The 20,932-nt window shown below is 34.0% G+C and overlaps 1 protein-coding gene across 1 annotated transcript; it reads left to right on the top strand.

Moving 5' to 3' along the window:
- The first annotated feature begins 5,612 nt into the window (after window positions 1-5,612).
- On the top strand, window positions 5,613-16,360 carry LOC100574593. The gene is made up of 3 exons (XM_003245159.4): window positions 5,613-6,089; window positions 7,312-8,984; window positions 15,079-16,360. Exons 2-3 carry the CDS (start codon window positions 7,371-7,373, stop codon window positions 16,015-16,017), a joined length of 2,553 nt encoding a protein of 850 aa, XP_003245207.1. The 5' UTR covers window positions 5,613-6,089; window positions 7,312-7,370; the 3' UTR covers window positions 16,018-16,360.
- The last annotated feature ends 4,572 nt before the right edge of the window (window positions 16,361-20,932 follow it).

The following is a 20,932-nucleotide window of genomic DNA, read 5'->3' as shown; positions in this document are numbered from 1 at the left end:
GGCGGCGCGGCACAGCGCGCGCTGGTAGCAGGATTGAACCCAAATTGCGAGGTTAGGTATTATAGCTTATGAATTAAAACGTTACTGCGACGGGGCTACGAGAGCCATTCTCCTTTTTCATGCAAGTTGTATACAAAAAAAAATTAATATCATATAATATAAATTTAGGTAAATATAATAAATTATGAAATTATGAAAAACTAAAAAGTAAAAATTAACTAAAAAATTGCGCCCTAGGCGCGTGCCTTGGTGGCCTATGTGTAAATCCGCCCATGCTTAGTAGTATACTTATTTATTACCTGTTTATCTAGAAAACCTGTATAAGCATATAAACCTATTTTAGAGTTGTAACTTATGTAAGTAGGTACATTGCACCTACCTACAATAGCACTTTCGTGAAAAAAATTGCTCAATGTCCAGTATTTTTTTAAAAAGCACATAATATTTTATGAGTTGTATTGTTACAAGCTATGCTGAATAGATAACTGAATAACTGATAAATAAGTACACTCCCTAATTTAGTCAGTTTTTCGAAACAGACTTTTTTAAAAAACGGTTAAAACCTCGGTATTTTATTTTTCAACACCCTAACCGCAACATAAATCAAAATGGCAAAATCTTTCAAACCTGCAGTGCATGGTCATTATTGGTAGGTATGTAGTATAATCTGAGTACAGAGTAATCACTAATCAAAGTCCTTTACACATAATTAAATTATGATAAATTGATTAAATAAATGTTAAATAGTATACATAAAAAAAACTAAAACCGTAGTTGTAAATGTGTAAATGTTGACATAGAAGCGAGATAAAGTCCTGATGTCGGTCCACAAGTCACAACGCCAGTATTGTTTAAATAGAATACCTATCAGTAATCACCATATTACATCCTTTGTGTACTTTGTATAGTCTTTACAAAAAACCATACCATAGGTACAAACATTAGGTTGAAACATCAATACACCGATATATTTTTGTGCAAGATTTGAATTTATTTTTAGAATGTATTAATAATCTGTTATAAAATTAAATTCTAAATTAAATAATAAAAATAGGTAGGTGTACAGTGTACATGTTTAACTTGCGTCTTACAACCAAAAATTATAATAAAGTATATTGGTGTAATAAAATTATACATAGGTACCTATAGCTGAATAAATACCATTATATTATATATAATGCATAAATCTAAATCGCATTGTGTAGCGTGTGGACTATAGACGCGCTGTAGAAATAGGTAGGTATAATATTATACATAATACGTCATATAATTATTTAAATGTGTATACTGTTTTAATATTTATGGCTCACATTTATTACCACTCGTATTTATAAATCATACTGTATAGCGATACTACTGCAGTGGTCTATTATAATCATATTATGCATTATAAAAGGAGAAATATTGTAACGATTTTTAAAGTGTTCAATAATGGGAACTACAAAATATTATGAACAATGAACACTGAAGAACAAATAAAATTTAATATTTACATACTTAAAAAAATACACAGGCGAGCCACCAATTGACCCATTATAGTATAAATAATATACTATTGCGTAATCACAAAATGTATTCATGAATATGTTTTAGAATTTCATCGATTGTTACAGTTATGGTAACAGTTGACGTGATGAAATATAATAGTTTACAATTTAGAGATTTTTCAAATTTTTTTTTAATTAGCATAATATTTGGTATTAAATATTCAGGTATTTAAATTTATTATAAAAACTGTGAGTTAAAATAAAAACTTTATTATTTGTGAACAATGTTAATTTCTCCAGAACGCTGATTAAAATTCTTGTTTAGTCTAGTTAAAAAACGTGTAAATTGAATTTATTCAATGTCTAGCAGACTATAATTTATTAAAATACCTATACATTTTGCCAATTTTTGGGTTGTACCAAATGATTTTGTTTGTTATTTTACGTTTATATTGCAATCTTCTGCAATAGGCAAAAATGTACCATTGCTGTCAAGTGCCAATAAAATGTGAAAAATACGACTATGATTCGCTAGTGAGCGTGTGTTCGAAAATATTCTAAAAGCACGTCGTCTTTCGTTTAGCCGTGACCTCGGAATACGATGTAGCGGTGGTATAGTGTCAGTGTGGTGGGAGGATCAGGAGAAATCCGGTTACTTCCACTGCCGCCTCCACCGATATGTCAAAACGAAGACTTTTTGCCGATTCGAAGACGACAATAAATTAATGAACTTGACTACTTGAGTTGTGGAATTAGTTGTATTAATAATTACTAGCAGTGGTGCTGGTACTCGTAAAAAATACGAAAAAAATATCAAAATCGTTCAGAAAACGCTATACCATGTACCTGTAGGTGCTCACGAATATCATCCCACTCTTATCTTAAAATATAAAGGGAGCACGAATTGAGATCCAAGTTAAACTTTAAACATATTTTTGTAAGTGGTTTCCAATCTAATTATTAATGTTATAAATACATTTTTATTTTTTCATTTGAATACTTATGCTGGGTTGCATAAACAATTTATTAAATTTAATGGTTCACTAAAAATTTAATGGACCAATCATGGACCACTAAATCTTGTTTAAGGGACCATTAGCTCACTATTGATTCATTAAATGTTTTGTGCAATCGGGCATTATAGTATTACAACCAGGGCTAGCAAACGTTAGTTATTATTTTTAAATTTAATAGATATTAAACTATTAACACTATTTTAAATAACGATAAACGCAAAACTTGGATAACGTTTTAATTCTGAATAACGATAAACACAAAAGTTGAATAACGTTTTAATTCTAAATAACAATAAACGCAAAAATTGTGTAACGTTTTAATTGTAAATAACATAAAACGGTTTTTTTTCAAATGCAACGTAACTGATTACAACATAACCTAATAGGTTCTTAAAAGTTAAAAATATTAATACATATAAACATTTTTAATATTATATTTTGTATAGTTTTTTGTGCTTTGTATGGTCAGTAAAAATATTACGGACTAGACTTTCCGATCGATAAGTAACTAAAGTATAATATTATTATGCTCACACAGTTACACCTCAACAATTATTTCATTAGTATTGTAATAATGTAATTTATTGACTGTTACTTTTGGTTAGTATACTATGTATGAATATTATAATTTACACGATAATATTATATAATATAGTATTTTTACTGTATATTTAATTTGAAAAATATATAAAATTGTAAATTGTATTTGTAAATCTTACTTTAAGAACCACTATTAACTGTAGGTGAAAAAGAAACCATAGAACATTTTTTTTTTTTTGTTCAAAAAGATATGTTTTTATTGTTTACCTGACTATTTAAACTCAATTCAGTTTTAATACACACCAATAACACAAAGTTAAAAGTTAATACACACTTTTGGTTAACCTATATTAAGTAAAAAAAAGGTAATTTGTTTATACATCGCTAGCGTACTTAATTGTTTTCCAACCCAAAACTAATATTATAGACTATAGTATTCATACTTTATACAGTATTTCCATATAAGTTAGATTGGAATAATATAAATTGTTTAACTATAAACAATTCACGATAAATATTTGTTGTCATGAAGACGAAATAGATTGAAATATAATAAAATAAAAAACAAAATAAATTAACTCAACAAACTTCTTAAAATGGAAAATGAATTGGTTAATTTTACGTTAATTAAAAAATAAATTTACTAAGTTAACAGTTAGGTAAGTTAAAGAAAATCCAAAAGTAACTTTTTAACTCGTTAATGGCCACTTAATGGCCACGTTAATGGCAAGTATTTGGAAAGTTCCTTATGAAAAGGAATTTGTTCCGTTGTCGTTCCTTGGGAAAATGAACGAGTTCCTTTTTTAGTTCCAAATAAAAAAAAATTCTTATTTAATTATTAAAGTTTTTTTCATATGCTACATGGTACATATATATTTTATAATTCTAGTTTGAGATTTTCTTCAAAATTAAATTTCCGCCGACTGTTTTATCGTTTATTGTTATAATAATAATTATATTTTATGTAGGTACTCATTACTATATAAAACTATAACCTAACCTAACTTTTAACTTTAAAAAAAATTAATTAAGTGCAGGCTAATGACTAATGAGTAACGATTAACGTCAATACTCGATAACGATCACTAATTGACAATATACATTATACACATTAAAAAAAATATATCTTAATTTCAATTTAATTTACATATTTGTATAAATTATTGGAACTAGAAAGGAATGAAAAATTTTGTTATTTTTCCTTGAAAAAAAGAACTCGTTAATTTTCTCTTTCTTATTTTATAAAAAGGAATTCGTTCCTTCCAAACACTGGGTACAGCCGTATAGGTAACCTAGGGTATTGTTTCCGTCCGATATCGCACAACATATACAATTTGTGTTGAATGCAGAACTAATTATGTGTGGTTGACTTAAATATGTCATGGTGAGAATTTTATAACAATCCAGCTTGCCAACACCCAAACATACCTTTTTGGGTACATTTGATAATAGCCCAATTCATTTTAACGTCAAAGCTAACAACACAAAATCGGTTTGTTTGTATAAAATATCGATATATTGAACTCTTGTTAGACAGAAATAACACATGTGGATATATTATAATATCATATATAATTTCATCTTGGGTTAGTATGTGTATACAGCATTCTTCGACGAACGTTAAATACTGATAATTTGCTTATTGCAATTTTTTTCGTGTGTAGGTTCGAGATGTTTATATATATAAACCTATCGTATAACGTCGTTGTTGAAATATAATAACGAGAACGAACGAAATATTTAGTGAAAATTATAAATGAATTGAAAATTGTGTGGTCTCATTGTCTTAATGAAGTTAATATTTTTTCAAGAGAATTACTGCAATAATGACTGTACCTAAGGAAACTTTTTGATTTTTTGATAGTATTAAATTATTAAAATTTACCTCATTCTGTATTCACTATACAAATGTTGTTAGCTTATTTGGTGATTTAAATGGGGCACTTGGGGCCATGACCACGCACATTATATTTCGTAAAAAAATATAGGTAATACCTATTGCAGTGCAGAGCAACATTGCCAAGTTGCATTACTATTCGTAGTTCGTACAATAGCTATAATATGATTTATATAAAACTATTGTATTATAAGTGGGCCCCAATTTTGTCAGGAAAACTGCCAAATGGTCTGTACCTGTTTGGGTGCCAAAATCAATTAAAGTGCGCTATCAGATACATGACTAATATAATATATATCATATATATAACACAACTTCCTAAATGCTATATTATTTGTTCTAGTTATTGTATATCTGTATGACGTGTTATGCATTATTTTTGTTTAAGGCTCAAACCGTCAAATCTTAATACATAAATGCGTAAACTATTACAATTATTTTTGTCGTATATACATGTAATGGGTAAATCAACTTTCTTAGCGCGCGATGACCGATAAATTTGGCACGGGTGAAATACACTGCAAAGATCGGTCGGCCGCGCGACGATTATATTATAAAGTATATAATATTGCGAAGTAGAAAAAACCCGATGAAAATTTGCAATATTAGCACTATAGTTGCTGCTGCCTTCCGTCGCGAAACCGCGCGAATAGAAAGCGACGACGTCGTCGGCGGCGAATAGTTTGCGACGGCGGTACGGCGCGGGTCGGTGGAAGAGTAGTTTTCTCGACCAGCGCCGCCACCTTCGGTTAAGAATGTTCCCCTCTCGCCGCAGCCGTCTCCACTACCACCTCTCACTAACAACCAATCGCCTACTAGTTATTATATACCTGTATATCGGCTCATGATATCGGCACCATTGCCGTAGCACAAACTCGCAATGCTCAGTAGAGCAATAGCAGTTTCACACGTACGCACGGAAACGATTGACTCTACGCATGTGCTCCAGCCTCATTTCCTGTACCGTCTCAAAAATCCCAAGTTAAAACTATTACCGAAACAGCGACAGTGTCACGTGTATTTGTGTATATCGGTGAAAATATTGGACCTAAACAGTTTACGTGACTACGCTACTTCGGTCGTACGACTTCAAGACATTTTTGCGGCGGAGACGTTCCACCTACGACGACGATAGAGACGACTATCAACGTAAGTATATTTCATGATTTGTAATTAATATTTATTGCGCATTCGATGTATATGCTTATGCATATAACATCATTGAGTATATTATATTGTACAATATATTATATTAAACTCAATGATAATATTATAGAGGTAAGCAAAAAAATACGCAACGATATGGCAAATATTTGCGAAAGCGATTTCATTAACAACCTAATATAGGTATATATATATAGTCTTATATTATTCAATATCCACATGTACATATTATTATTATAATGTTTAGTATTTACGATACCTATATACCTAATATTATTATACGTTCGGAGGAGACTTGAACGCGCGCTCGTCACCCAATGAGATTCGCGATAGGTAATCATCAATGCAATGTATAATATCACATTACATCTTTAAAAAAGACGAATTGTACGTATAAATCGCAGAGTTTTACCTAAGGCACCACCGATTAAATATAATAATAATATAAATATAATTGAGTGTGGACGGACACGTCATCTCCTCGGTGGCAATGGCTCTCTCTTATTCACCGCCACCGCCGCCGCCGCCACGCAACTTCCTTAAATCCCGTCTATACCCTGATTGTATTTATATATATCGCAGTTATCCACCTGCGACGCGTATTATGTGAGGGCTGTGTGCACTTCGTATAGTATATACATACACGCGTCAAGCGCGTTCGTGTGTGTTATTATAAGCACGCTGTATACACAGCTTCCGCACGCACACGCGAAAAATATGTTGCGGCGGTGTCTGCACACTCTCTCCTCGGCAGTCGTCGCCGCCGCCGTAATAGTAAGTTATAAGTATAGCGCTGTCGTCGCTGCTGCGGAAAAGAGAGAGCAGCTCACGGCGGCGGCGAAATCTATGTCACTAAACCGCCGCCGCCGCATTTCCCACACGCACGCACGCGCAGAAGCTATATATCTGCACGTCGACATGGACGAATAAAAGAAATTTGACGGCGGCGCGCCTTCAGTCCACCCCCTCTTCCTCTTCTTCCACCACCAGCACCTCCTCCATTGAGTAAGCGAACGAACGACTGGGACGATGACTAGTATGCGAGTGATCCATACATTATATATTGTGATATTATTACATATTATAAATTGGCTTTTCACGAGCCCTCCTCGTGCGCAATATAATTATATTATATAATATAATAATATACTATATGTTCGTTAATTTGTATTAATAATATTAAGAATCGGTTTTTTTTCCTCTGCAGTTTTCGTGGTGGCGTATTTGTCCGTGCTTGACAATTACGACAAACATCGCGCCCCCGCTATGATTCACAGCGGCGGCGGCGCCGATTGTTTTACCAGTACCACGGCCAACACGACGAATACCGGTAATCCGACGACCATGATGATGGCAAATATACAACAACAACAACAACTAATACAACAACAACAGCAGCAGCAACAACAACAGCAGCAGCAACAGCTAACTGTTGCAGATGCCCCTACGGATTTCTGGTGGTGGTCGACAACGACGGCCCAACAAAACGCCGACGACGGTGGTGCGGTATCCGGGCACCAACACCAGCAAATATCGTCTTCATCGTCCCAACAGCAACAGCACAACCAAACGATGGACGGAGACGAATTTGATGGTTTCGACTTGTCACTGCTCATAAACGGTGCAAGCGACGGATACTTCAGCGACGCCTCGTCGGCCGACTGTCGTGTGCCCGGGAATGCTATTTCCGCGACGGTTACCGTGCACACCAACACGTCCATGGACGTCGGTGGTGGCGATGGCAACTGTTACTACTCGACACCAGCGACGTCGACGTCACTGCAACAGCAATTGGAGCTACAGCAACTTCTGTCCATATACGACGACATATGTTCCTTAGAAGATGCAAAATCCATTTTCCATCAGCAGCCTCCGGTGGCGCCTGCTGTGGTGTCTACCACGACCGCCGGTGTCCGTCAATCCAAAACCCCCGTTCCAGTCATCCCAGCAGGCCATCTCATCAACGCGTCGACAACGGTGACCGACACCGCCGCCAAGGACCGCGTCGGCAAGACCACTCTGCTGAGATCGCTGTTGACAGCCACAGCACCACAGCCCGCGATACCACTGTCGCCCACACGCCCGGCCGACTCGCCACCAGCAGCCGTAGTCGAATCCACCACGGAAGTGGCGACGACGCCGACGACTACGACGACAATCAAACACGAGGTCGTCTCGCCGAACAGCCCCAACAAAAGCAACAACAACAACAAACACCGACTGCTGATCGAAATGTTACGTGGTAGCAACGCGGACGACGATGTCGTCCCGACGGCTCCGACGGTGCGGCCTGCGCGCCGTAGACCACGCACCGAGACTATCGGTTCCGACGATGAAGGCGGGCCGCCGCAAGGCATCCGACGCCGACTGGACGCGCCGCCGTCTCTGCAACTGGACGGCGGACAGGCGTCCAAGCAGGACGTCGCGGACGACGACGAACTTCTGTTATACGGCGGCCCTTATTATTCCGCCACGACGTCGCCGTCATGGCTGGACCGCATGGTGGCAGCGGCTGCCGCTGCGACAACGGACGCCAGCAATGCCGATTTTTATTCATACACCACAGACACCGCAGCAGATGAGCAGGCGCTGCACCAAGATCTCTACCGTCGGCGACAACAACAACAACAACAACAACAACAACAACCGGAGCAGCAGCAGAACGGCGACCGTGCAGTGGACATTGTTAACATCGTGGACGACTGCTGCAGCGTCAGCGATTATTGCAACAGCTACGGCATCGGTGGCAGTGGCGGCTTCGACCAAGGATACTACTCCGTTGCTTCGGCCGATGTTGCGTACAGCCCACAGACTTCGGCTCCAGTGCCATCGGTCACGCCACCGCCATCGTCGTGTGGCGACCCATCGACGACGAGCACGGTAAATATGATATAATAAGATTGTAACATAATTACATATTATATTATATAGGTATTATAAATATTTTGAACGAAAGTTTAATTCGGATCGATATAATTTCCACACGTTGATTTTGTGATCGCTTTCTGCGGGGACATAGTATCGTTACTTATACAGGCTCTACATGCAAATGGGTTACTGAATAATACTCGATAGCGACTTAAATTCCCGTCGTAACGAAATCCATGTTGTTACTATAGTACTGTACAGTGAAACTTCAATATTATACGAATCCTAAACGGTCGACCGGACAACTAAATACGTCTGTGTTATTTGAATATATTCTATATGGAAATTCGTTAAAGGTAAATGAGGTAAATGAAATTCAATAAATTCGGTTCTGATCTCCTTATGGTCCTATTTTATTAAACAGAAAATTTCGTTGAATGGAAATGTGCGTGTTAAATGGAAGTTTCGCACTATTATCCGCAACCTCCCACCACGTGTCGTGTGGTTAGGCTATACTTTTGTGTGACTCGCAAATGACCGCCGAGGGTCGTTACCCCACAATGGTCTCGTATTTGATATGTTAATCTTTATGTTCGGCTTAATATTCCGAGTTGTATAGGTATAAACTTGATCGGCGTGGCGAGGTGGGGAAGGGGCGTAACGTGCTCGCAGTTTTTGTTGTCAGACAAGTATACTTAGGTACGATAAAAGGAAAAAAAAACGAAACGAAAAAAAATTGCTCGAACCTACGATTCCGACGACGACATGACGTAACTTTAATAATAATAATATTATAATATCGTAGTCTCAGAACTCTACAAGACAATTAGGTGCGGCGATTGCGAGCCGAGGAAACGCCCGGGCGCGGCCCACATTCCATCGCCGTGGCGCGCGGAACAGGTTTTCGCGTGCGCCCGTCGCTATAAAAAAAAATTACAAAAACTATTCCGTACGCCCGGAGCGGCTTTAATATGATTTCTATTTTATTACGCATCGCCATCCATGTAGAATATAATAATAATATAACCCTCTCCTCGCCGATCCACCACCCCACCACCACACCTACCGCTGACGGCTATTCCATTATATTATAATATACACGCCGCTGCGGTTGTTGCCATGTTAAATTATTATTATACACAATCAGGCGTGAGTTGCGGCGAAGTTACTATTATTACCATGATAATAATAATAATATAATATAGTAATTACAATAATAATATTATATTGTATACCTATATAATATTTGCCTTGCCGATTAACCTGCGCACTAAACTCCACCGACGGCACCCCAGGCCGTCTTGCGATCCGTGACGGGGAGGAAGTGCACACCGACCACGACTTATACCCACTCCGTTGGGTGCAATAGTACCGCGGGATTAACGTTAAAAAAAATACAAAATCCTCGCAACCCTCTCCCACCCACTTCTCCGCCCTGGACGATAAGTACGTCGTGGTATCCCGCCGTATTATAATATGATACATACTGCACGAGCAGACTTTAGAACGGCGGACATATTATACGACAGCGCGAACGACGTCATTGCATATAATATTATAATGTTATATTATCATACATCTAAATATATAAAAATTTATATTTCTTTGTTCGTTTGTTCTCTATCTATTCAAAAACTACCGTTTCCAACAAAAGTTATATTATCAATGAATATAGATTCCTCGAGACTTGGAGAGTGTTTATAGCTTATTTTTCATAGGTTGCTAAAGGATGGATTACAAATGAATTTAGTTTTTGTTCAGGTATTTAAATGGTCGCTATTGGATTATAGTATAACTATTATAATAAAATTAATAGAAAATATATTTATATATGGCATGATTGTAAGAAATGTTTATAAATTTATTACTCTCAAGATCCAAATACTTATGAACACAATTACAGTGATTACTTTTATATGATATTTTACTCTCTTAATAATTCTGCACATATTTTTGATGTTAACACATAAAGACCAAACTAATATATTAACGTTATTGGATTTACTTCGTCTTTTAAGCATTCGTTTAATTTGTCTCATAATTTTTGTGTTTACATAAAAAATGTGTCCAAAATTAAGAAGTAGAAAATCATAAAATTAATCCATGATATTGTGTTTGTATTATATAATATTTAAACTGAAGTAAAACAGAAAACGATAAAAGGATCGATTAATTTTAACCCACGGAATAAGTCAAGTCTTAAGTAAAGCTAAAGATTGGAAAAAAGTGTATACGAAGTAAATATTTCATTAAATGACTAAAACACCCAACACTGTCAGGAAAATCGATGAATAATACTAGCAATATTTATGAATTATAAAATAATAAAATACGAGTGTTTTATTTTTTTGTTGATTAATGAATGTGATAAGTACATATAATTGTGGAATTAATTAATTAATAAAATAAAGTTTATATACAAAAGTTGGGCCATATATTTGGCCTGGTTACGTTTTTATAATAATACCCAATTATAGAACTCACTGAGATCGTATATGTTGTATGTACTACTTTAGAAAGTATATATTCGCATATTTTAAGAATAACTAATAAATGGTAATTTTACGATTGCGCAATAATTGAAATAATACTAACATTTGTAAATTTATTCAAAAACTATTACAAATCTATGCATAATCTTGGTACTATATAAGAATATTTAAATTTTTCTTGAAATTTTTTCAAGATCAACATTTAACGTGTGGCGTGTCGTATGGTTATAAATTTATAATTTAAAGCTCGTGTGTATAATATGTACATAATATAATATTATTGTCTCGCGGTCTAGAACATTATTATCGAAATTATATTCATATTATTTGAAAGGTAGTTAAATAAATTCAACTCATTGCATTTCGTATAATATATGATAATAGGTACATAATTAAGTACCTAAGTACATTGTGCAGATTTGTTTGATAAGAACGCTTTAGGAGGTAACAACGTTATAAAATTTACCAATTTATACTCGCACGTATGTAGTCTAAATAATATAATATGTATAATATTACAATGTACCTACATAATATTTTGATTTATATAAATCGAATATAGTAAGTGCGTATAAAAAGAACACAATCATTTTTTTTCTCCGAAGTCCTTTCGATCGCGGGCCATACAAAGTGTTGTATAAATTATTAGTGTAGTCATGCAGGAATAATAATATGTAAAAAATATAATGTACGATTGTGGTCGACGATCTCTCCCCTCGCCGCCTTTTCCATCACACCCGACCGGTGTATAGTTTGCCACGCGTGTCCGTTGCGCAATCACTGCCGCGGCGTCTTATATCTATAGAATACTATACTCATCGGATAACCTTGTGCCGGGACACATAATATAATATATAGTAATAACAATATATACATATACACCTGTTTCTATATTTACATACATAATATAGAATAATATAATATTATTATTATACACGACGACCGCGCCCGCCGACGCACTAGGAATTTGATCGTTTCGAAAGGAGCGCGCGTGACGACGCTGCAGTGTCCGGTAGAAAGTAAAAAAAACATGCACACCCCTCCGCTCTTCCGCCATCTCAGAACTCGCCACTCTATATATACCCATCGTGTGTCTATATATATATAATATATATATATGATAATCACATAATATTATATTATGGTGTGCGTCAACGCTTTGTAGATTTTGTTTTTCGTTACGACGCACGTGGGGCCCGTGCGCGGTCATGTACCCGCGCGATATACAGCGAGAGTAAAATAATAACTTGACACAATATTATAATATAAGGTGCGCAAACGTGTACAAAAAAAAAATCTCAACACGCTTACCGGTTGTAGTAGACATAAAAATAATATTATGCAGTTTCGATAGAATCGGAAAATTGAAAATTTGGAAACATTTTAATATTCTTGACTGATGCCTAACAACAGCTGCTGCTGCAGATATTATGATATTATTTTAGCACTCCCGAACTCTATAATAGGTATATTAAACGCATGATGTTGTGTGAAATAGTTCAAAGGTGGTCGCCGGTCGGCTTTGACAATAACGATTTTTCAAAGGTGGCATAGAATAGGTATATTATAACAGTATCGTATATACAATAGAAATATTTGTTTATTCACAAGTGATTATGACTTGATCAATAGGTATCAAACAATAGGATGGTATATCGCAAATAATATAATAATACCTCTATTCTAAGTTCTAACACAGATCAAATGCTATTATGACGCTAACTTTTATAATTCATAATATAGCTGATAATGTGTAGATAAGATTATGTTGTTGATCAAACTATAAAAAAAAATTGTAACTATTATAATATAACTTACAATATTCAATATAAAAATGAAAACCTTAGAACTAAAGTATTGTGTTTCAATACCTATAAATTATGTGTAATCATGATGCGTAATCACAAAATTATTGAAAATATCTTAAACAAATTATGTTTTTGGTTATGATTCATATAGAGAAGTTCACTGTAACTACCTATAGTATTCCTGTGTTTTTAACAGAAGTTTTTTTTTTTTTATACGACGTGTCTTGCAGTAGTACCTATAATTACAAAAATGATGTCAACTCAAGGAAATAACAAAAATCACAATTTTTATATGGGAATCAAATGCATGTTGTAAGGTTGTACCTACCTAATATAATATATTAATTTGATTATTGATCTTATGAATTAATTATAATACACTTACCTAGTCTTACATACATACACTAAGTCATCCGACAATATACTAATATAGCATATTATATAAAATTCACATTTTTCTATCGCAATTATAGTATATTATAAAAAAAAAACACTATTATTTTTACAAACCGTAACCGACAAAAGGCTTAAAATTAAGACTCGTTTATGAACGAACAAAAGCAGTGGGTATCTCACCTATTACATTATTATTAACTATAATCATTTAATATTATGCCATAGGTTTATAATACTATTATACATGCAGTATACATACTGTGCCCATGACTTTGCGTAAATATTATAATTTATAAGCTATACGGCGCCGATTACATAGAGCAATAATTAAATTACCGCGCATATAATATTATACTGTATTGTGATAATTTCAAAGAATATAACTTCGCACTAGTCGTAGGCTGTATATAATATGTTGGCAATATTATGCTAACCGTAATAAGTTCCATTGGAAAAACACGGATCAACGCTACCCACGCTACCTATAATAAGTAACAATGGTAATAAAATATAACACCAATCAAAAATTCAAAATTCTAACAACGAATTTTATAATATTATATTGCAAAAGTGACATTTTTTCATACTGCTATAGTTGTAATCGACATGTAAAAATAAGTAAACGCGATTCTTGATTTTTTACTAAAAGTTGACACACGATCCGTCGTAAAATTATTTAGATATAATATTATATTATAATATACCTATACATTTATTGTTTAAAAAAATATGTCTTTGTATTAATTGTTTCGTAATAAAAGTGGTTTTTGTTCTTGTTAACGCCCTTTTAAAATGAATTAGCATAAAATAGTGACTCATAAGAACATATTTCAGATGAATGCCTCTATATTATAATATTATATTCTTTGTTCGTAAAAAATGTGTTAATAAACAGATTTTTTTTTAAAAAGTTGTCAAATATTTTTATTTTTACGGCTGTTAAAAAAAATAAAAACTATAAGTAGACCTATAAAATATGTGACTGAGAAACGAAACTGGTTTGGTTTATTTCAAGTCCAAAACGGTTTCGATTTTTTTTTGAGTTTCGAATCCGAAAACAGTTTCGTTTTTTCCAAGTTCCGAGTTTGTAATCAGTTTCAATTTTTTTTCGGACTAACCGGTTTTTAGATTAGGTTTCAAACCTGTTTTGGTCTACCTAAGTATAGCATGAGTTTTATTTTTATTAAATCCAAAATACCTAGTCTCCCCCTCCACTCGTACCACGCCTATATTCGTGTAATATACCAGTCTATTTCGTAAAACATATATAATATTTCATGGCAGCGGCACGGCATATAACTACACGTCATCGAGTTAACACGTCACCGAAGTTAATTAACTGTATAAATGTTTAATTATTATTACCTAAAACTTTTTTTAACTTAATTTTTTTATTTCGTAAACTTTCAGAGTGACGACGGTGATAATATGGCCCAACAAATGGCGACTTGGAAAACGACTGAAGTAACAGCATCCGACGACTATTACGATAGATTGCTGATGACGGTTATGATGGAGGCGGCGGCTGCGGCATCCACTGTTCCATCGCCGGCCAGCATCTCCGGTACAGCTGACAATGTCGGCTGCAGCTACATCAGCAGCAGCAGCAACAGTAGCAATAGCAGCACTTGTAGCACTACGTTCAAAAGTGTGACCGGTGATAGTGGCGACGTGAACGCCGACGGTGACAGCAGCAACAACATGTGCTTCAAAATCGAAGTGGATGACGACGAGTATAACTGCGGTGATGCGGCCACTACGACGGCCACCAATGACGACGATGACGACGACAACGAACCGGACGTATTCGAAACGAAGTATCAACCCAGGCAGACCCTCGTCAAGACCGCCGTGACGTGCTGTTCGACAACGGCAGCCGTGGTGGAGCCGGAAAACAAGACATTGTCCACCGCTACGACGGCTGTCAGTCCCTCTGGATCCACGTCGTCGTCACAACACATCCACTTGTGGCAGTTCCTCAAGGAACTGTTGACCGCGTCATCAGCAGCCGCGGAGCTGCAGACGGCCACCGCGGAAGGTGACGTGGTTCACTGTGGTGCTTCACCATTGTCCCCGTCGGCGTCGTCGACGACGCTCTCAAACGCTGTGGGAAACAAGCCGCAGCAGCCACAGCAGATGATTCGGTGGCTGGACCGGAAGCAGGGCATATTCAAAATCGAAGACAGCCAGGCTGTGGCCCGTCTTTGGGGACGCCGCAAGAACCGGCCTGCCATGAACTACGACAAACTGTCCCGGAGCCTGCGACAATACTATAAGAAGGGCATCATGCGCAAGACGGATCGCTCCCAACGGCTGGTGTACCAGTTTTGTCATCCGTACAACGCTTGACGAAACAAAACATAATATAAGAGAAAAAATGTACATATATTATTATTATTATTGGGTCTGTGTAGCAATTAGAGTGACGAATTGGCACATGAGTACACAATATAGTTGCTTAGAGAACGCTATAGGCGCAATTTCAACTTTTGACTTGGGGGGGGGGGGCTGAATATATTAAAGGCAAGCAGACCATTGCAATATAGCATTTTAAAATTGTATGTCCTATGTTTTTTGGGGAGGGGGCTTAGCCCCCTCAATTTGCGCCTAAGGAGAAGGCTCAGAATCTAAAATGCCATAATATTTTGATGATTTCATTATATTATACTCTCAAAGTATTGGATTCGAATTTTCCGGGGGGGGTGGGGGGGGGGGGGCTCATACTAATCGCTATACGGTCACTCTTAATATTGTAACACAGTCCTGATTCTAATATAATATATCAGACTATATATAAGCATGGTGGTGGTAATTTTTATTTTATTTTTTTTTATTCTTCAAGAAGATAGTGGGCCCCCCTGACATGTTCGTGTGGGGGGGCCATAACCCATTGGTAATCTAATACTTGTTAGGTTAAAGTAGTGCTCGTACTTCGTCCGAAATATTGTGATCATAATTCGGTGGAGGGAAAGTGCTCATCAATACAATAACACATACGCCGTCTCATGGTCGTCGCCGTCGGACGGGCGGGCGGCGAACGTGAAGCCGCTTAGGCGCGAGCGATAAACGCGGAAGGTAATTTTCGCGAGCGCAACCGTCACGTCCTTTTTCAGGGTGACGGGGTTTTTTTGGGAAGGGGAGGGATTTGTGGGAAGCTTTCGAAAATCCGGTCATGTGTCGATTTTAGTCTATATAATCATTAATAATATTAATATAATATAATATACGACTAAATTGCACGTACGGTTTTCGACGGTACCTATAGTTGTCGAGCTCGAGCAGGAGAGGTGGGAGAACAATGAGGCGCTTTAGGCGCGATTTTTTTTTTTACTATTTTAAAACTACCCAACCGCTGAGGCCCTCTGAGGCCATGGTTGGATTTGGGTGGTTGTTATCGGTCCCATATATCCATGATATATTGTCTATTACGTACGTTCTGTGAACATGTTTTTTTAAATATTGTAATTATAAAAATATATTTTTTTATTATACATAATAATTATTATTATGTGATTTCAATATTAGATTATACTAAGGTGTATAATATATATTATATACATTTATATTATAAAATTAATTATATTAAATAATATAGTTTGGGGGGATAGTGATTACGGTTTCAGTGCGGACTGTATTAATCCGCAGACGTAATACACGCCAATTGGTGCAGGTACACAATAATATATATATAAATATTCTTTTTTATTAGGTTATTATAAGTATCGGAAATATAGCCATTAACGTTTTGTGGGGAGGGGGGATTACGGTTGGTCTTGAGCCATACGTGTAAATGTGGGTCAACAAATTTTTACTTAACACCCGGGTGGTCACCCATCCAGGAACTAGGATAGTCGGACGATACTTGACCTTAGAACACATTAGCTACCGTCACCAACCACCGCCCTAGGCCCAACAATAACACGATAATATAAGTACTTATTAAACTATGTATGAAATAAATGAAAATGTAAAAACTACAAACATAATATTACATTAAATGGTTAGTGGTGAGCTAATATATTTAAAAAAAATATAAGGTCTGAATTGGGAAGGCTTTAATTTAAGTACTTATTTTAATATTAAATTGTTCAGATAGCGCGCGTTTTTTTTTACTCTATGCTAATACGTATAATGTATACATAGCGCACTTCGATTATAATATGATATTAATTTATTATAGGTACAATTTATTTCATTGTAAACGTTTAATTTTAATTTATAACTTTAAATATTTGTAATAATATTATTATAATTGATCGTACTAATTTAAGTTTTGATGATGTAATCGTTTTACGCATTTTTACTGATTTCTGTAAACACTTGCGCTCTCATTAATGAATCTTAACTTTTAAGTGCTCTGCATATTTTTATGCCTATTGTAAATAGTTTTTATGAGACACTACGAATGATGTATACGCGACGATGTATTGCATTATATAATCATTATATATTATAATTGATATAATAATAAATACACGCGTCGACGTGTTATATATTATATAATATTATAACTATTGTTATAATATGTATAATGTATATGCATGTATTATTTATTTGTAGGTCAAGCTATACGACTTATAAAATTTTATAAGTTAACGTTACCCTTTATTGACATATTATAATAATTAGTCCAAGTAATATCAATGGTTAGGCTTATGCATTATAAATAATTTCATGTATACATAATATTATTATAATATGACATAATAAAATATGTATAATTACAAAATATAATATGATGAAGAATCGTCAACAACGCGGTTACGGGTTATTATTGCATAATAAGTATTATAATGTATATTATTCTATAACAATTATGCAATTAATAATAATTTGTATATATAGGTGGTATGATTAAATTAGATTGGAGTTCGTTCATTTTTATATTATTTTCATATTTTATATATATTTAAAAAGGGTTTTTAACAATTTTTCAAAATGTAATGATTGTAATCATTATATAACTGTATATATTATAGTGTATATTATATTATTATTTTGTTATATATTTTTTTTTATAAATGCTTCAGACATTATATACTTTTATAAAATATTGTTGTATCTTTTTATTTTTTAAATAACATATTCCTTTTTTCTACATTGATTCCAGCTTTATCGATTCCTCTAAACACTGTAATTAATTAAATTAATTGTCGACATGCCAATTTGAATTTATAAGTAAATCGAGGTTAAGACTTATTCATACTGAAAAAAATATTTTCAACTAGTGCAGCTGTATCAGGATTTATTAAAATATTATGAATAAAAGAACCAAAAAAGTTATATTTATAGGTAACCTTTTATACTTAATTAATTTGATTGGTCAATATCCAATAAACAATAAACTTATTATCAATATATTATTGCATACTATAATATAGTATTATATATATATATATAAAATTGTATTAGTGATAAGATAATAGTTCTGTTAGGGAATGATCGAGACGATTTTGAATATTCCAATTATTGTTAGTGTCATAATGAATAATATAAATACAAAAATATAATATTTTTTCGATATTTTTATTCTTGGGTATCATAGCTGAAAAAAAAAATATTCAAAATCACCTCGATTTTCGAATTCCCTGGTAAAATTGTTGACCAATCATAATCCGTGTTCGGTTTATAATATATATATATGCCTACTATATTGGAATAGTGGAATACAATAATAATACCTAATACCTATATGTAATAACTAATAAAGTAGGTACATATACAAAATATTTTCATGAAAAAATTAACAATAAATTATAAACCAACACAAAAGATTATATTTTATTCGGTGTATAAGTGTATTGCTATGTATGAAATATCAAATAATAATAGTAATACATTGATACGTACAGGTCAGTATAATAATAGGTTTTAAGGAACCATAAAATGTACTCAGTATATTTCAAATGTTTGAAATTTTACTTTACAGCATTAAAAAGATGTTTGCAAAATAAATTCACTTACATAATAAAATTACCATGGTGATAATTTAAAGAAATAGGGAAAGTAGGTACCGTACACGCAGACGCAGTTGTTGTACAGTCAAGTGCGTACCTTGTAATAAGTTACAGTGACTTATGTGTATGTATGTGACATGTGATGAATATTATTGAATTCAATGATTAATCTCGCCTAAGAAAAACCGTTCAGAGCGAAAGCGGTCTGTCAGCCTACACAATATTACTAAGTTCATTTTAATATTTTATGATTTATAATATTGATTATGATATTGCTATGCTTATTTTACGATTAGTAATACAGAAGGTTGAATTAATTTTTTACGAAAACGGTGTGTCTATTAATTTTATTAATATTATTTAATTAACATAATATAAATTATATTTATACCATGTAGCATGTGGGTATATTATTGTTATTAACCATTGTGCCAAGTATTTACCGTAATATTATAATGGTGTGAATAGGTTCATGCTTCGTAATATACATAAGAAATATCATACAATTAATCTATAAATATTTTAAAATTGTCACTGCGTATACAAAATATAATACCTAATAATGTATGTAAGAGTTCCTACCCAAAAATAATATTTTTGAACTATAACATAATATAGTCGTTCTTCTTTGTTTAAGCAACTAATGTTGTCCAAATATAAACTTCAATTTCTATAAAAAAAAAATTGTTTCTAAATATTTTTTTATGTTTGTACCAGTAAGAACTAAGAACTACATAATACTATGATGATCATTATTTAATATTTGATATTACATTTTCAAGTTTTTTGCAATAAAAATCTTAACTATTTTTAATAAATAATATTACCTACTATTATTCTGTCATTAAATATTAATATTGATTATTATAATGTATGTATTATTGGGTTTAAAACATTTGGTAAACGATGGTACAATTTTTAAATTAATCTTTTTTCAAATTAAATATTATTTTCAAAATGTTTTAAAACAAATTTATAGATTATAGGTAAGTATACCATTTACCAATCTGAGCAGTGAGCATTTTTTCTAACCAACAAACAATATTCTAATACTATAGCAATATAATTGCCAAAGGTTACGACACACCCCGGATTTCCCACTGTGGCCGTTTTCGGCGTCAACTTCTCAGCTCAGTCTCCCCCCCCCTATTTTTTTTGAAATTGTGCAGTGTTTGCCAGATGACGTCATAATATGTACACTAATATAAAATATTCAACTGATTACTGAAGTTTAACTTGGCTAGAACATTTAAACAGACCTTTTATGAAAGTAAAAAAAAAAATTCTTCACAATTACCGTTGTGGCA

The sequence above is a fragment of the Acyrthosiphon pisum genome, chromosome X (genome assembly GCF_005508785.2).
Source record: "Acyrthosiphon pisum isolate AL4f chromosome X, pea_aphid_22Mar2018_4r6ur, whole genome shotgun sequence".
NCBI lineage: Eukaryota > Metazoa > Arthropoda > Insecta > Hemiptera > Aphididae > Acyrthosiphon > Acyrthosiphon pisum.
This window is presented reverse-complemented; position numbering and strand designations above follow the sequence as displayed.

Coding starts and splice junctions, on each gene's coding strand:
- LOC100574593 (XM_003245159.4), top strand. CDS start 7,371: ATGATTCACAGCGGCGGCGGCGCCGATTGTTTTACCAGTACCACGGCC. Junction 8,985..15,078: donor ACCCATCGACGACGAGCACG/GTAAATATGATA, acceptor GTAAACTTTCAG/AGTGACGACGGTGATAATAT.